The sequence below is a fragment of the Microcaecilia unicolor genome, chromosome 8 (assembly GCF_901765095.1).
Source record: "Microcaecilia unicolor chromosome 8, aMicUni1.1, whole genome shotgun sequence".
Taxonomy (NCBI): Eukaryota; Metazoa; Chordata; class Amphibia; order Gymnophiona; family Siphonopidae; genus Microcaecilia; species Microcaecilia unicolor.
Window position 1 is genome coordinate 180,023,534 of NC_044038.1, and position 14,784 is coordinate 180,038,317.

At 45.1% G+C, this 14,784-nt stretch overlaps 1 protein-coding gene across 1 annotated transcript in view; it reads right to left on the minus strand.

The window, feature by feature from the left end:
- STK10 (serine/threonine kinase 10) overlaps positions 1 to 14,784 on the minus strand; it is a 92,256-nt gene that overhangs the window by 37,755 nt on the left and 39,717 nt on the right. Inside the window, exon 4 of the mRNA XM_030211855.1 lies at positions 14,078 to 14,227. Coding sequence (XP_030067715.1) covers positions 14,078 to 14,227 — 150 coding nt within the window. The remainder of the gene's footprint in view (positions 1 to 14,077; positions 14,228 to 14,784) is intronic.

Here is a 14,784-nt window from a genome sequence, read left to right on the forward strand (position 1 = left end):
CAAGCATCCCCCCCCCCCCCCCCCACACAGGTTTCTATTCCCAACTCTGCCACAGAACCTCAGCAAGTTCTTTTATCACAGGCTGGGAGGGGAAGTCTTGTGCTGATAAACTGGAAGAGTGTCCTGGTGTGAGGGGTGACGTAATAATGCCCAAATTATAAGTTATTCCCAAATTATAAACTATTCCCAGCTCAAGTGATGGTAAAATTTAGAGCAACCTAAGAGATTAAAAGTTGTTCCACAGGCAGCTGAATTTCTGTGATCACTGATTCCTGATGTGTGGTTTAAACAGCTAGACCACAAAGTAAATATATCAGACAAATATCCAGTGTCAACATCTTAACTGAATAAATTCACCTAGTTTCAAGTCATGGCACCACCTTCCATGAGTTTCCACTGTTCAAAGAAAAGATTTTGAAGTGTATAGAGATTCCAAAAACCCTTCACCTAAAGCACTACTGTTTCAGAGAACAACCCGCCCCCTCCACCACCCAACCAACCATAAGACTACAAAAATCTACAGTAAGAACAGTTCAGGCTGGTTCACACACTAAGGAGATCAATTGCTTCTTTATTTGTGTCTCTCTGCTGCCCTCCCCCCTTTATCCCTTGAAACCCTCAGGCTGATGCAGGAAGTTACTTTGGGCTCAGCTGCAGGGTTAACTAGCTAGATAAACACTTGTTCCTTTTATCCTGGTAGTTTAGTCCCCCCCCCCCCCCCCCCCCCCCACCCCTTGACTTGACAACACTGTTCCTAAATTAAAAAAAACAAAAAAAAACCCCGACAGGTAGTCTAGTGCAGGGCTTCTTAACCCAGTCCTTAAGGCATAACTAGACCCATCAGGTTTTCAGGATATCCACAATAAATATGCATGAGATAGTTTTACATACATCTTTCTCATGCATATTCATTATAGATATCCTGAAAACCTGATGCGACTGAGTTGAGAAGCACTGGTCTAGTGGCCCCCTCCCTCTTCATCTCAACATTAAACATCCCTGGTAGTCTAGTGCACCTCTCCCTTCCACCCCACCTCTCTGTCTGGGCTTTAAAACTAAGACCTCCCTGGTGTCTAGCAGCACCCCCTCCCCCTCCAGCTCCCAACCACATTCCCAGTCCCCTCCGCACAAAGACCCTGTACTTTTAACGCAGGAGGCCCACTCACTCCTGCCTCCGGTACCACCATTGAATCCTGGGATGCACCAGACAGGGTCAGTCTACCATAAGAGGGAATTTTTCACCAATTTATTCTTCACCTCCCAAACCACCCAACTTCAAAAGGCATTTCATTTTATGGTGTTTCAATGAAAACACTATACACTGATGAAGCAACTTGGGCTACACAGGGAAGAAAGTCTAGAGGGAATTTGAGGAGCTGACTTACTAGATACAGGGGGGTTGGGAAGGTCCTGACCAAAAGCCACAAATTAGGGTTAACATATTTTGTCCTCTGAAAAAGAGGACACATGCCAAGCCCCCCAGCCCCGCCCACACCACGTCCCTTTCGCATCCTCGCCCCGCCCTCTCGCTCTCACCCTGCCCCGTCACCTATTCCCCTCCCCTGCCCCCCATCACCTCCCCTCCCCCGGGTCACCTATTCCCCTCCCCTGTCCCCCCCCCCGGTCACCTCCCCTCCCCTTACTTACTATCTACTGCCCTGTGGTCTAGTGACCTCTTCGGGGCAGGAAAGAGCCTCCTCTTTCCTGCCCGGAGCGCTGCCCTTGCCCTGCATCCTATTGCTGTGACGGTCTCGGGATTCAAAATGGGCACAGAGAGGAAGTCTCGCGAGGCCGCTTCAACTCTCAGCGGCCATTTTGAATCCTGAGACCGTCACAGCAACAGGATGCAGGGCAAGGGCAGTGCTCCGGGCAGGAAAGAGGGGGCTCTTTCCTGCCCCGGAGGTCACTAGACCACCAGGGCATTAGATAGTAAATCCGGACGTATGGTAACCCTACCATGAATCAGCTGGATTTCAGAGCAGACCTAGTGAACATTCATGAGACAGATCTACATATGATCAGGGTAAGATGAAGGCACAGGCAAACTAGGCACATGCCTGGGGCCTGAATGTTTAAGGGGGGGGGGAGGGGGCTCTCAGTCATGCTAATTCAATGGCTCCAAAGGAAGATTTTTTTTTCCAGAGTAATTGGTGGTAGTGGTATTGGGGGAAACGACTAGAGTCACTGCTGCCTGCATTCTCCTTTATTTTTTTTTTTTGGGGGGGGGGAGGGGGGGAGGCTGCAGACCAGTTGCATCTCCTGAGCAATCAGGGCCAGATGCATCAACCAAATGGTAAAAAAAATAAAACGTTAAAGTCCTTAACGAATTAAAAAAAACGAAGAATGCACAAAAAAAACCAAGTCGCACATGTTCGGTGCGGTACTGTAAAGTAGAATGCATCAAACTGGTGTAATCCCCGTCGGTAATCGGCCCCTAAAGCATGCGCAGAGCAGCCAAGCGTTATGCTGGCTGCTCTGCGTATGCCACAAACGTCAAAACAACCAAAAAAAGAAAACCAAAACACAAACACGTTGCATGGATTGGGAGGGGGGCAAAGGCGCTCGTCAGGAGTGTCCTTCACAGACGGCCTTGCCCACCCTCCGCCCCGCCCGAGTTCGCCGCTGCCCCCTCCCTTCCTCTCTTTCCCAGCGCCGCCTCTCGCCATCCTTCGCCTCGTGCCCCGCCCCCCCTGAGGTCATCCCCCCGCTCCCCCCTGGGAAAGAGAGGGAGGCCAGGGCAGCCTTAAGTTTTGATTTTTGTTTTGATGCAGGGGGAAGCGGGGGGGGGGGGGGGGGGGGGCAAGGCCGTCCGTGAAGGACGGTCCTGATGAGCACCTTTGCCCCCCTCCCGAGCTTGCCATCCTATAAGGTTTGTTTGTTTTTTGTATTTCCAAGCCCACACAACCACGAGAGGTCCAGACCTCTCGTTAGATTTCACGGCGTTTCATTCGGTTTTCCTGCGTTAAACCAATCGGAAAAGGTTAGTGCATCTCGTTACAATAGGGTTTCTACACAAATTGCTCATCTGCATTCCGTTTTCGTTAGCTGCTACCGTCGTCGGAAAATGGGCTTTAGTGCATGCAACGGTTAAAAAATTCTTTGTTAAAGGCTCATTTAAGGCTCGTTAAAGTTTAGTGCATCTGGCCCTCAGAGACATGCAGGATCCCATTCCTGACAGTTTTATACTTATTTAACACACCATGGGTGAGACAACACCCATGTTTACTGACTGTCCAAAGGCTTAACCCTGCTCTGCATACCACTGAGGCATTCGCATTAAAATTTCTCATGCATATTTATTAGGATATCCAACTAATTTGTGGCCCTTAAGGATGTCTGATTCCAGTTCGAGGGAAACATCTGAAGACAGAAAGTTGAAAAATGGTCACTTTCCACAAGGAAACTCTCCTCTCCCCCTCCCCATCCCCCAGGAGACAAAATCAACTTTATTCAAGCCTGCATGAAGATCCTGCCCGCTTCCCTTCCCCCTCTCCATGTGCATTCATTCTCACATCGGTGGTGTCCGGAAGATTACATTGTACCTTAACATACACTGAGCCGCAGTTCTCACACACCCTGCACAGTTACACAGGAAATAACTTGTGTTGCAATCAACCCCTCCATCCGGCAGTTCTGCTTTCATGTTTTTCTTTCTGTCTCCATGGATGAAACGAACCCCCACCAGAAATGATCCTTTTTTTACATCTGTATGGAGATGACACTAGAACGTATTTATATCACTACTGAACCTTTTGGTACTGGGAAGACTCTACCTGCAGGATGCTTTACAGAAGTGGACTGAGAGGCATAGGAATTTTAGAAAGTTAAAACAACCTAGGACCTGCATTTATGCATTTTCCTTCTTATCCATTTTTTTTTTTGTTACATTTGTACCCCGCGCTTTCCCACTCATGGCAGGCTCAATGCGGCTTACATAGGGCAATGGAGGGTTAAGTGACTTGCCCAGAGTCACAAGGAGCTGCCTGTGCCGAGAATCGAACTCAGTTCCTCAGGACCAAAGTCCACCACCCTAACCACTAGGCCACTAGCCAGAAGTGTATTGGAGGGTGGGGTGGGAGGTGGACATAGGGGGGCCAACTATTCTTCCCTTCCACCTTCCAACAATGAGGTATACCTTTGCTGGCAGGATGCCAAGACCTGCCAGTCCCACCTGTGCTGCCAGAACAGTGCACTTCAGCTGCTGACATCGGCACTCCCGTGCATGCTCAGTTTAGTTGCTGAACTGAGAATGTGCGAGAGCGCCGGCATTGGATACGGAAGTGTGCCTGCTTATTTAAGTGCTACTTGGACAGCACAGTGGTACTCGCAGAAGACATCACTTCAACTGGTGGGGCTTGGCATCCCATCCCCACCAGCCATTAAAGCAGAGGTGGCCTAAGCTGAAGGTGAGGGGGCCCAGGCCTCTCACCTCCCTCTCCCCCTTCCCCCACCATGTGGATATGCCTCTGCTTGTAACCCTTTGTGGGTCACATCATTGAAGCTGACTCTGTGGGTGCTTGAGCACCCCCAATATTGAGAAAAATTCCTTGTGTTCAGGGAGGGGTCATTTCCATTGGGCTTAGCACCCCCAATAATTTTGAAAAGTTGGCTCCTATGGATCACATTGTGGTACTGGTTTCTCAGCAGTGAACTCACAATTGGTGTTTTAACAAACCAGACCACTCTCCTTTGCAAAAAAAGGAGATAATCCCTCAAAGTGCCCTGTATAAATTTTTTCCATAATGATTTTATGGTAAATTTGATATATGAAACATGGCCACAGCTTTGTAGCAGTTTTACAAAAACTAGATTTTAAATCAGTGTCATCATCCAAAAAACAAAAAAAATTCTGCAAGTGCTTTGCACTGCTCGGATGAGACCAGATTCAGCATTTTTTTCCCCATTAGAAATATAATAAAAGGAGAGAGACCCTGCCCTGAATGTAAAAAGTGAACCAGGGCTGGATTCAGTGCCAGCAGCTCCCATTCACTTCTTCCCTCTCCCCCCCCTCAATCTTACTCTTGCACTGATTAGGGTCCTCCGCAAGGGGCTAACATACCAGGTCTCCTTCCAGAATCAGGGACACGAAACTAGCAATAAGCAATCACAACTCCCCCCCACCCCAGAGAAGCTACGAACATCCCCTCCACAGCCCTGGCTAGTTGATGAATGAACACAGGCTTCTCTGCGTGGCACTGCCACCCCTCAGTCACTTTATTGTCTTTTAGAGATTAAACATTTTTGTTAGGTAGAAGAAAGAAAAAACCCCAAAACAATCTTCCTCCTTCAAATATCTAAGTTTAAATAAAGCATTTTTCCTTTTTTTTTTTATAGCTAAGCCAATGATTATTATTCCAAATGCCATGAAAGTTATGACAGCCCACATTGGAGATGAGAGGAGGTGTGACCTGAACAGAAACTTAAGGAAAAGATTTCACATGTGTGTATCTAACACCCGCTTCTTCCTGGTAATAATAATAAAAAAAAAATCTTAGAGAAAAAGAATTATTGCTTTGATGACCAATACAGACAGCAGAGAACTAAAATGGAATAAGGATGCCAATAGCCACAAATGCAGCCTCAGTAAGGTGGAACCGGTAAGGTGTTAGTTTTCAATTCCAAGATTGCAGAGCATTCCCCCCCCCCCCCCCCCCCCCCCCCAAAAAAAAAAAAAAAAAAAAAAAGAAATGGTTGACTTTCTTCAGAGTGGGAAAGTAAACCCTTATTTGCAATATGGTATTTCCCCTTGAAAACTACAAATCACTTGCACAGTTAAAAGAAACCATTTCCAAAGTATGGCTGCAAGCAGGGTAATTCTCCAGCACTGTTTTCAGGAAAAAAGTGGGGCTCTAGAAAGGATTTTTAAAGAAACCTCAACAGCAAGGCCAACTGTTGATTCACTACCAGGTGTCCTTCACAGTAACAGCTTCAGAGTGGACGACAGGATCTGTCACTTTCTTGCCTATATAGAAAGCCCCAGAAATCTACTCAGCTCATGCCTCAGGAGCCTCCGGAAGTCTGGACAGCAGTTTCCAAGGTATGTTGACAATACAGCATTCCCATCGCCACAGGAGGGGAAAAGCCAAGGTCTTGACCTTACGAGTTTGTTTCCGTGGTACCGAATGCCATGGCCAAAGGATGAATTCTTCCGAGCGAGGCTCATGGAGCCGTGTGTGTGTGTGTGTGTGTGTGTGTGTGTGTGTGTGCTCCCCATGCTGATTAGAGATAAAGAGACAAGACTGCCAAAAGACCACAACAGCTGAACAAGAAAACCACCAGAACAGTCAAATGAACTCAAATCCCACTAAATGACTTCCTGAAAGGATGAGAAAATTTCCAGGGTAAACCCGGCGTTTATTTTTCTCCTTATGGGCTTTAATGCCAAAAAGATCAAGTTCATGTGAGAAAAGTGAACCGACATGTATAAATGCCCTTCATTACACACCATTGGGTCTTTGTGTTCAGGATAAAAACACTCATCTAAGCAATACACAAATTCCTTAAAATCTCTCCTTTTCACAGGAATTTGGGAGTTTGATGTACACCCGTACTTAAACTTTGTCCAAAGAATCCACTTCACTATAGTCTAAATGAAACCGTCGGCTCATGTCGCTAACACTGGAAACTAATTGCTTTCAATAACCCAAGAAAAAAAAAATAAAACAAAAAACCCACAACAATAACACTCAGATTCCACTTTCCCCATTTTCTAAAAATACTCAAAGTGTTATGTAAGCACCCTCAAAACAATTTAAAAAATGTAATTTAGCCTGAACAAGCAAAAATTGTGACTCTCACGCTCCCCTCTCATCTCCCTCCATTAACCAGAGTGAGAAGCAGCATAAACCAGCAAGACAGCCCCCCCACCACAACTTAAACAGCCAGGTTTTTAAAAATTTCCTCTGGGTCATGTTGTGGAAAGGATGGTGAATTCATGGAAGGCCTCCTGGTGGACATGGTGGTGACAGACTATCTTGATTTCAAGAAATCTTGGGACAAGTACAGAGAATCTCTAAGGGAGAGGAAGGGATAGTAGATTATATGGATGGACAGGCTGGATAGGCCATACAGTCTTTATCTGCCCTCATTTTCTATGTTTCTGTATGTTTCTCAGTTTCTATGATTATAGAAAATACTCATAACAAGATTAACTCTTCTTATATGCCAGGAACCAGGAGGATAAAATTGCAATCCAATCAAGGGTATCTCTTCGCCTTGTGGAGAAAAACATGAGGCCTACCTCCAGAGGGAACATGGCCCACCTTGCAGGTTGGCCTTGCTGTGGTCTGAATTAAGAACCTCTACACATGCACAACCTTTCATCTTCACGCTTTAATAAAAATGTGTTCCTTGGAAGATTCTCAACTTGTGTCTGATAAAACTACTGAGTGGAGAATAACCTAATGGCTAGAGCAGTGACCCAAAAACCAGGGAAGCTCAGTTTAAATCCTGCTGCTCCTTGTGACCTTGGGCAAGTTACTTAACCCTCCACTACCTCAGGTACAAACTTAAATCGTAAGCCCGCCAGGGACAGGGAAGTACCTACTGTATCTGAATGTAACTCACTTTAAGCCACTACTGAAAAGAAAATGTGTGAGCTAACCCAAAATCCCTTTCCCCACTGGGAGCGAAGACATTTTCAATGTGCAGGAAACTATAGGAGTAAAAAAAAAAAAATAGAAACTTAGAAAATGGAGCTGATTTGACCCAAAGGGCTACAGTAATAGACATGTAGCCAGGTCTCTGTCTGCTGCTGGAACCTGTTGTCACAGGAAGCCCAGCTCATTTCTTACTCTTCTGAAAAGTGTCTTTCATACATACCCCTGTGGCAATAAACCGGCAGGGCTGCTGCTAAGCATTAAGAAGCGAAAGCTGAAGCAGAAATTCTGCATTACGCACAGTACGGCATATAGAAAATAAAAATTGAAGCCGGTTAGACAGAGGTTTTAACTGACCCCTCTGAAAGAGAGGCTGGTCTAGCCTGCAAACTTTTTGAGATCAGCAAGAAAAAAAGGTGAAACATCTCTTGCAAATTCTGTAACAGGGTTTTGGTCGTTTTTTGTTTGTTTAACACCTTTCTGGAGCTCAAGATGGTGTTTGACCTGGAAGGTACCAATTTCTTTAAATATCTACAAACCAGACCGGTCAACTGTTCAACAGGAAGTAATCATAAGTCAAAATCAAGTGCTTTAATAAAAAGAGTTCAAAAGGTGAAACCAGTATGTGCTGAAGAGTCCAATCCAATGCTAGACAGAAAAAGGGAAACATGGAACATGGCTGTTGGCCTGACATGAAGTGAAGAACCCTAGTGTTGTAGGATCCTAGCTTAGGTTGCTACACTACAAGGCCCATCAAACAGGTTATTCCAATGTGATTGAACACGTGGGCACTTTTAATGCACGTTTACAAACCATGATAAAAGTCTACTGTCAAGGTATGGGGTAGTGTCTGTCCGTCCATAGATTACATTGTGTGGACATAAACAAATCAGCACTTTCTACCCCATCTAGCTAAAAATGGCAATGTCAAGTACAGGGAGGTCAGAGGAGTAGTATAAACAAGACACGTCCAAAAGGAACGAGGGAGTCTAAGAAAGTCATAGATGGAATCTATTCATAAACAGCCAATAAGTGACTCGACACAGGTTTTGGCAAAGTCTTATTCCCTATCATCAAGCCGATCAATCCATAGACTGGTGGGTTGTGTCCATCTACCAGCAGGTGGAGATAGAGAGCAATCTTTTGCCTCCCTATATGTGGTCATGTGCTGCCGGAAATTCCCCAGTATGTTCTCTATCTCAGCAGGTGTGTGGTCACACAGCAGCAGCTCTGGCTAGATCTCCAAGCCTAATTGTTTAGGTTTTGTCGAGTACCTGGGGTTGAGGGCTCTTCGTGAGCAAGTGCAAACCTGGTGGTGCCAGGTCCCTCCTTTTCTCCCCCCTCCCACTGGCTCCGTTAAAAAAAAATTTTTTTTTTAAACGTTCAAAAAGGACGTCCATTTGCAGCTGCTCACTGGAACAAGTCGTCGCTGCTTGGAGCAAGAAGCAGGTAATTTTTACCTTTTACTAGCGGGCAGGGGGTTCCCCGAACGGTCTCCACGTGGCTATGGCCTCGGATGGCAAGGGCGCAAAAAGACGCTCCCCGGGGGGGGGGGCTCGAAGGTAGAGGCGCCCTTTCGGAGCTGGGAGAGTTCACCGGTTTTTCCTCCGGTGCGGCGGCCTTTCCCGCCTTAGGCACCCATCCCTCGCTGGCCGCCCTCCCGGTCGTGACCGGCCACGCGGCTCGTTAGGCTTCTTCTTGGGCCGCCCTCGAGATGGGAGAAGTTAACAGCTTGGTCGCCCTTGAATCGGGCGACAGTAAGAAGTCGGCGAAATTAAAACGCCCTTCTTCCCGCGCGGCTCCTTCTCGGAGTTTTGCGCCGGACGCCATTTTGGACGCGCAACATGCCTCTCCCCAGCTACTGGGAGCGCAGATGGAGGGCACCGAGATGGAGCGGTCTTGATAAAGACAGAAAACCACCTCTGGTGAATGCCAAAGTAAGCCAACAATGGGGGCGCAGATGCTGCTTATTGGCTTTTAAGAATAAATTATATCTTCAACATTCTTCGACTCCTTCGTTCCTTTGGAAGTGCCTTGTTCTATACACTACTTCTCTGACCTCCCTTCGCGTTCATAGTGTTCCTTTCCCTCCACTTTGGTGGTTGAGGCCTCTAATGGCAAGTACAGGCCATAGGAGAGAGGAAGGAGAGAAAAAGGAGGGGGAGATGAGGAGAGAAAGTGGGACAACTGATATCCATAGCTCATCGCCGCACCCACACTAACACGTTTGTGTAATGCTTCCAGTACACACTAACTAGTTTTCATATGATCTGGCATCGAGAGAATAAGCAAGTTTTTCAAAGTGGAGGAGTTGCCTAGTGGTTAGGGTGGTGGACTTTGGTCCTGGGGAACTGAGGAACTGAGTTTGATTCCCACTTCAGGCACAGGCAGCTCCTTGTGACTCTGGGCAAGTCACTTAACCCTCCATTGCTCCATGTAAGCCGCATTGAGCCTGCCATGAGTGGGAAAGTGCGGGGTACAAATGTAACAAAAAAAAAAATAAAAAATATGATGCAGATGGTGCTCAAGGAACCTCTGCAAACGTGTCTGCCAGGACATCGAGAGGAATTGTCTTATTTAGATTGTAAGCTCTTTGAGCAGGGACTGTCTTATGTATGGTGTACAGCGCTGCGCATGCCTTGTAGCGCTATAGAAGTGATAAGTAGTAGTAGTAATTCAGTTTACGTTGATGTCTTACTGTTCCAAACACATTAACTGCTATGCTTTGCTTTAGCTTTAGCTTGGAAAGATGGCGTTTCATCCGCCAACAGAAAGCTGGATCTCCGATGTGAGACAGCGCCCACCAGGGACGGAAACTGTACCAGCACTGAATGCTGTGCGTATAACACTCATCAAATCCCAGAGCCATGGGCCAGCTGTCAACAAAGCTAGAGCGACAGCTCTTGTGATGGAAACAAGACCGAGTGGAAACACTGCAATCAAAACGATTGTGTTTATGCATGGAGAAAGACACTTTTGCATTTCAATTTTCTCACTGCATTTGTAATTTGTCAGGAGAAAGTTAAGAAAAAAAAAATCAAAACAAAAAAATACAAATCAAACAGTTTCAACAGCAGCAAAAACAGTTTAGAGCACAAACTCCTTCCTCCCTTCATTGTACAACAGGAACATCCAAGAAGCCCTGGCCAAGATATTTAAAGCCTCACTTACATTTTACTGCTACAAAAAGTGACTCCTGCCACTTTTAACTGATTAAAAGCTTTGTCCAAAGTCCACAGGAAGTCACTTATAATCTCTTCCGTCACTCTGTGACTTAATCTCTTTGCTTGGAACTAGGCAGGCTGCCACTATCACAGCCCCATTGTCCACTAATCTTTCCTCTCCTTTGCATTAATAAAGATCAGACAATTTGAAGCAATACCTTTTATTGGACCAAGTGCGTCAGTTCTGCTGCCTTTTTTTTTTCATCAACCAGATGAAGGTAATGGAGCTCTCAATAACTCACCAACAAATAGTTTGAGGTTTCTTTATTTCTATATATCCGAGAGGACTAAAAATAGCAGGAAATAAATAAATACCAGCAGCAACAGAGTATGTCAGCAAGTTCAATCTGACCCTGAAATCACCCAGGAATGTTAAATGTAGTCCAACCCACAGAAAGAAATCCCACTACATCAAAGCACCTTAAACAAATGCCAGAAGTGTTCAATAGATGGTAAGCAGGTCAGAACCTACTGAAGTATCTCTGCAGAGCACAAAAAAAAGCAAACAAAAAAAAACTCTGGCATTTTCAAAACACCAGGCCTATGCTTCCCAAACCTGCCCCTAGTGACCCATCCCAATTTGTGTTTCAAACTACCCATAACAAAGATGCATGAGATATGCAAACCCAGTACATGCAAAATTTCTCACCCGCACAGTCATTGCGGACAGCGTGAAAACCCAGTTGGTTAACGTTAATATAACTTATATTCTGCCACATGCCTCACGGTTCAGATCAGATCACATTTAGAAGAAGTTGGACATTTCCAGGAAATACAAATCAAACAATTTTTTAATTAACCCAATCCACTTACTTTTGGAGAACAAATTTCCTAAATAAATGAATTTTAAATATGTTTTTGAAATCGGTAACTTAGATGCCCTTTTACTAAGCCGTGTAAGCGCCTATGCGCCCAACGTGCACCAATTCCAAAGTTACTGTCCGGTTACCATGTGGCCCTTGTGGTAATTTCATTTTTGGTGCGCGTCTACTACGTGCGTCTGAAAAATATATTTTTTTTCTGGCGCGCATAGGTCATTACTGCCCGGTTAGCGCCTGAGACTTTACCACTAGGTCAATGGCTGGCGGTATGGTCTCAGATCCAAAATGGACATGCGGCAATTTTCATTTTGCTGCACGTCCATTTTTGACAAAAATTTTAAAAAGGCATTTTTTTTACAGGTGCGCTAAAAAAAAATGATTCTGCGTGCACCCAACACATGTGTCTACACTACCACAGGGCATTTTTCAGTACACCTTAGTAAAAGGACCCCCCTTAGGAAGAAAATAAAGTATGAACATCTTTATCAAGACGGGCACTTGAAATGGGGGGGGGGGGGGGGGGGGAAGAGGTTGAATATTCTAGATCTTTTCATACTTTTTAAAGAAGGAAAAACGAATAAAGCTCTTGATCTAGTAAGCCTTGATTTTTGAGAAAAAACAAAATGTGATAAAAGATATATAGAAGCTGATCCGTGAACCACTATATAAAATTTTAACAAAACTCTAGCATGAACTGGAAGCCAATGACTTTTTAAAAATACAATAGCACACTGACTTCTTTTTAAAGAGTGTATCAAATGAAGAGCAGTATTTTGAACAGATTGCAACCTTATTAATAATTGTTTTGAGGATCCCACGTAAATAATGTTACAATAATCTAACATACTCAAAATTAAGGATTGTACTATAAGATGAAAATGATATTGAGCAAAATATTTGCGCACCCATCTAAGTTTACGCATAATAAAAAAACCTCTTTGGGTTATAGTGTATTAACAGGAGATTCAAAAGACACCTAACACTTATTGCAGGAGTAAATTGATCAAGAGTCTGATTGATCGCAATGCTTTATTCCTCTTACTTTGTAGCCTGGCTAATCAATAGGAATTTTGCTTTTATTCTACATTAACCTTGAGTTTATGCATTTTCAACCAAGAATCTAAAGTATTAATTATATTACAGAGTAAAGCTGAATGAGATGCAATCGAAGCGGTAATAGGGACCATACCATCCGCATAACTATAGAAACAGACTCCCCCCCCCCCAACTTCTTCAATGCATAACTCAAGGAATATAGGTAAACGGAAGAGGAGTGGGGGGATAATGGGGAACCTTGTGGATCACCACTTGGACTACTCCATTTCTCTGATAAAATTACCATCTAATTTTACTTTATAGTACCGAGATTTCAGAAAACCAATTATAAACCCTGTTACATAGCTCTCAGTCCTGGGATTCTTCTCTCACCGCCAGCCACGAAACCACACAATCCTTCAAAGGCAGCAAGCCTGAGGCTGCAAAGCTCTCACCTTAGACCCAGTATCAGAAACATCCATGTCCCAAGTCCTAGAACTCCCCGTATTTTTTCACAGGTTGGTCTAGGAATGAACTACTAGGAGATCCATGGGACGCCCCAACACCCCCTCCCCAAATCCTGGATATTTCTCTGAACATTGAAGGGGGTAATTGTACAAATCTGGTGCGGGATGCAGTGTGCTGAGCCCTAATTCCATTGCTGCATCTATGCGCCTACATTTAGGTATAAATGTGGCACTTGGCTTACCGTATTGTGAATGTTATATGCATTAGGGGAGCTCCGCCTACTGCCCACCCCAGCTCCACCCATATGTACGTCCCCCTCCCTCCCTTGCATTTATACGCCGACCCTCAGATTCTATATATGGTACCGGAATTTGTGTGCAGATATAATACCTTACAGCCGATTAATTGATGCTGTCAATTATTGCAGTTAATCAGCAATTATTGAAATTTGAGTGCATGCACCTCCCCACGCCACATTCTAACACCCCACATGCCTAACCTGCTACAGAATAGCCCCACTTCTGCACCAAAATACCCGGAGTTGGGCACCGGAACTGACGATGGGTTTCAGTTAAATATCAGCACCCACTTTTAGTGTGGAAATGGGCTGTAAGCGCTATTCTATAAACGATGCTCAACCTGGCGCACTGTTTATAGAATAGCGCTCGCAAAGATTTCTTCTGGTGCCAAAATCTCGGCGCAATTTGTAGAATGTCCCTCCCTTAGGGCCCAACTAGCACTTATGTGCATTAAATGATAGTATGCTATAATTTTAGAACACAATGGCGCTTACTTTAGGCGCTTTTAGAGAACGAGGGGGAAGCATATGCACACCCCCATTTTCTACCTGATGAACATCGTTATTGAAATCGAAGGGCCTCATCTGTGACCAACCAAACACATCAGTCTCGCTTCTGCTGTATTTGCTCACCTAGCTTGATGTCCCCATCTTGAGACAGCAGCACGTTACCCGCTTTCAGGTCCCGGTGGATTATTCTCTTGGAGTGGAGGTAGACCAGGGCCTCCAGCATCTGACGACAGACAACTTGGATCTGGGTTTCAGTCAGTCCACGATCCAGTTCTACAGAAATATGACCAGCAGTGTGTTAAGAACAAGGATACAGTGATGAGTTACGAACAGACAAAGCGGTTTTACTGGGCAGCTTCTCCCTCACGTCAGCCAACAGAGGTGCTGAGGCTTCCCTAACATCAGAAGAGTTAATTCAAATGGACTCAAGAGAGAAACCTAATTGGGAAACCAGGGAAATGGGGCACCTGAAATGGTCTGCACAGGGTCACTGTTGCTGGACCATTACTTGGAGCCATGGTAGGGATTTGAAAAACCAGGCCAAACCCCCCATGGAGCGCCAAGGAAAACACAAGAGAAGAAGGCAAGAAACTTCCAGCCCGGGAGATGATGTTTAAAAGTGCTTCATTGGATAGCACCAGAAGAATGACCCAAAACAGGTCTGTGTTTCAGCAGACGCAGCTACCGAGTCACAAGAAGAACTCTATGTAGCAATATTTGGACCTGATGCAATAGATGAACACTCCAGGGTAAAAGATAGATCAGACACTGTAAATCAAGTACAGTCTTTTACTCTGGAGTGTCCATCTATTGCATCAGGTCCAAATATT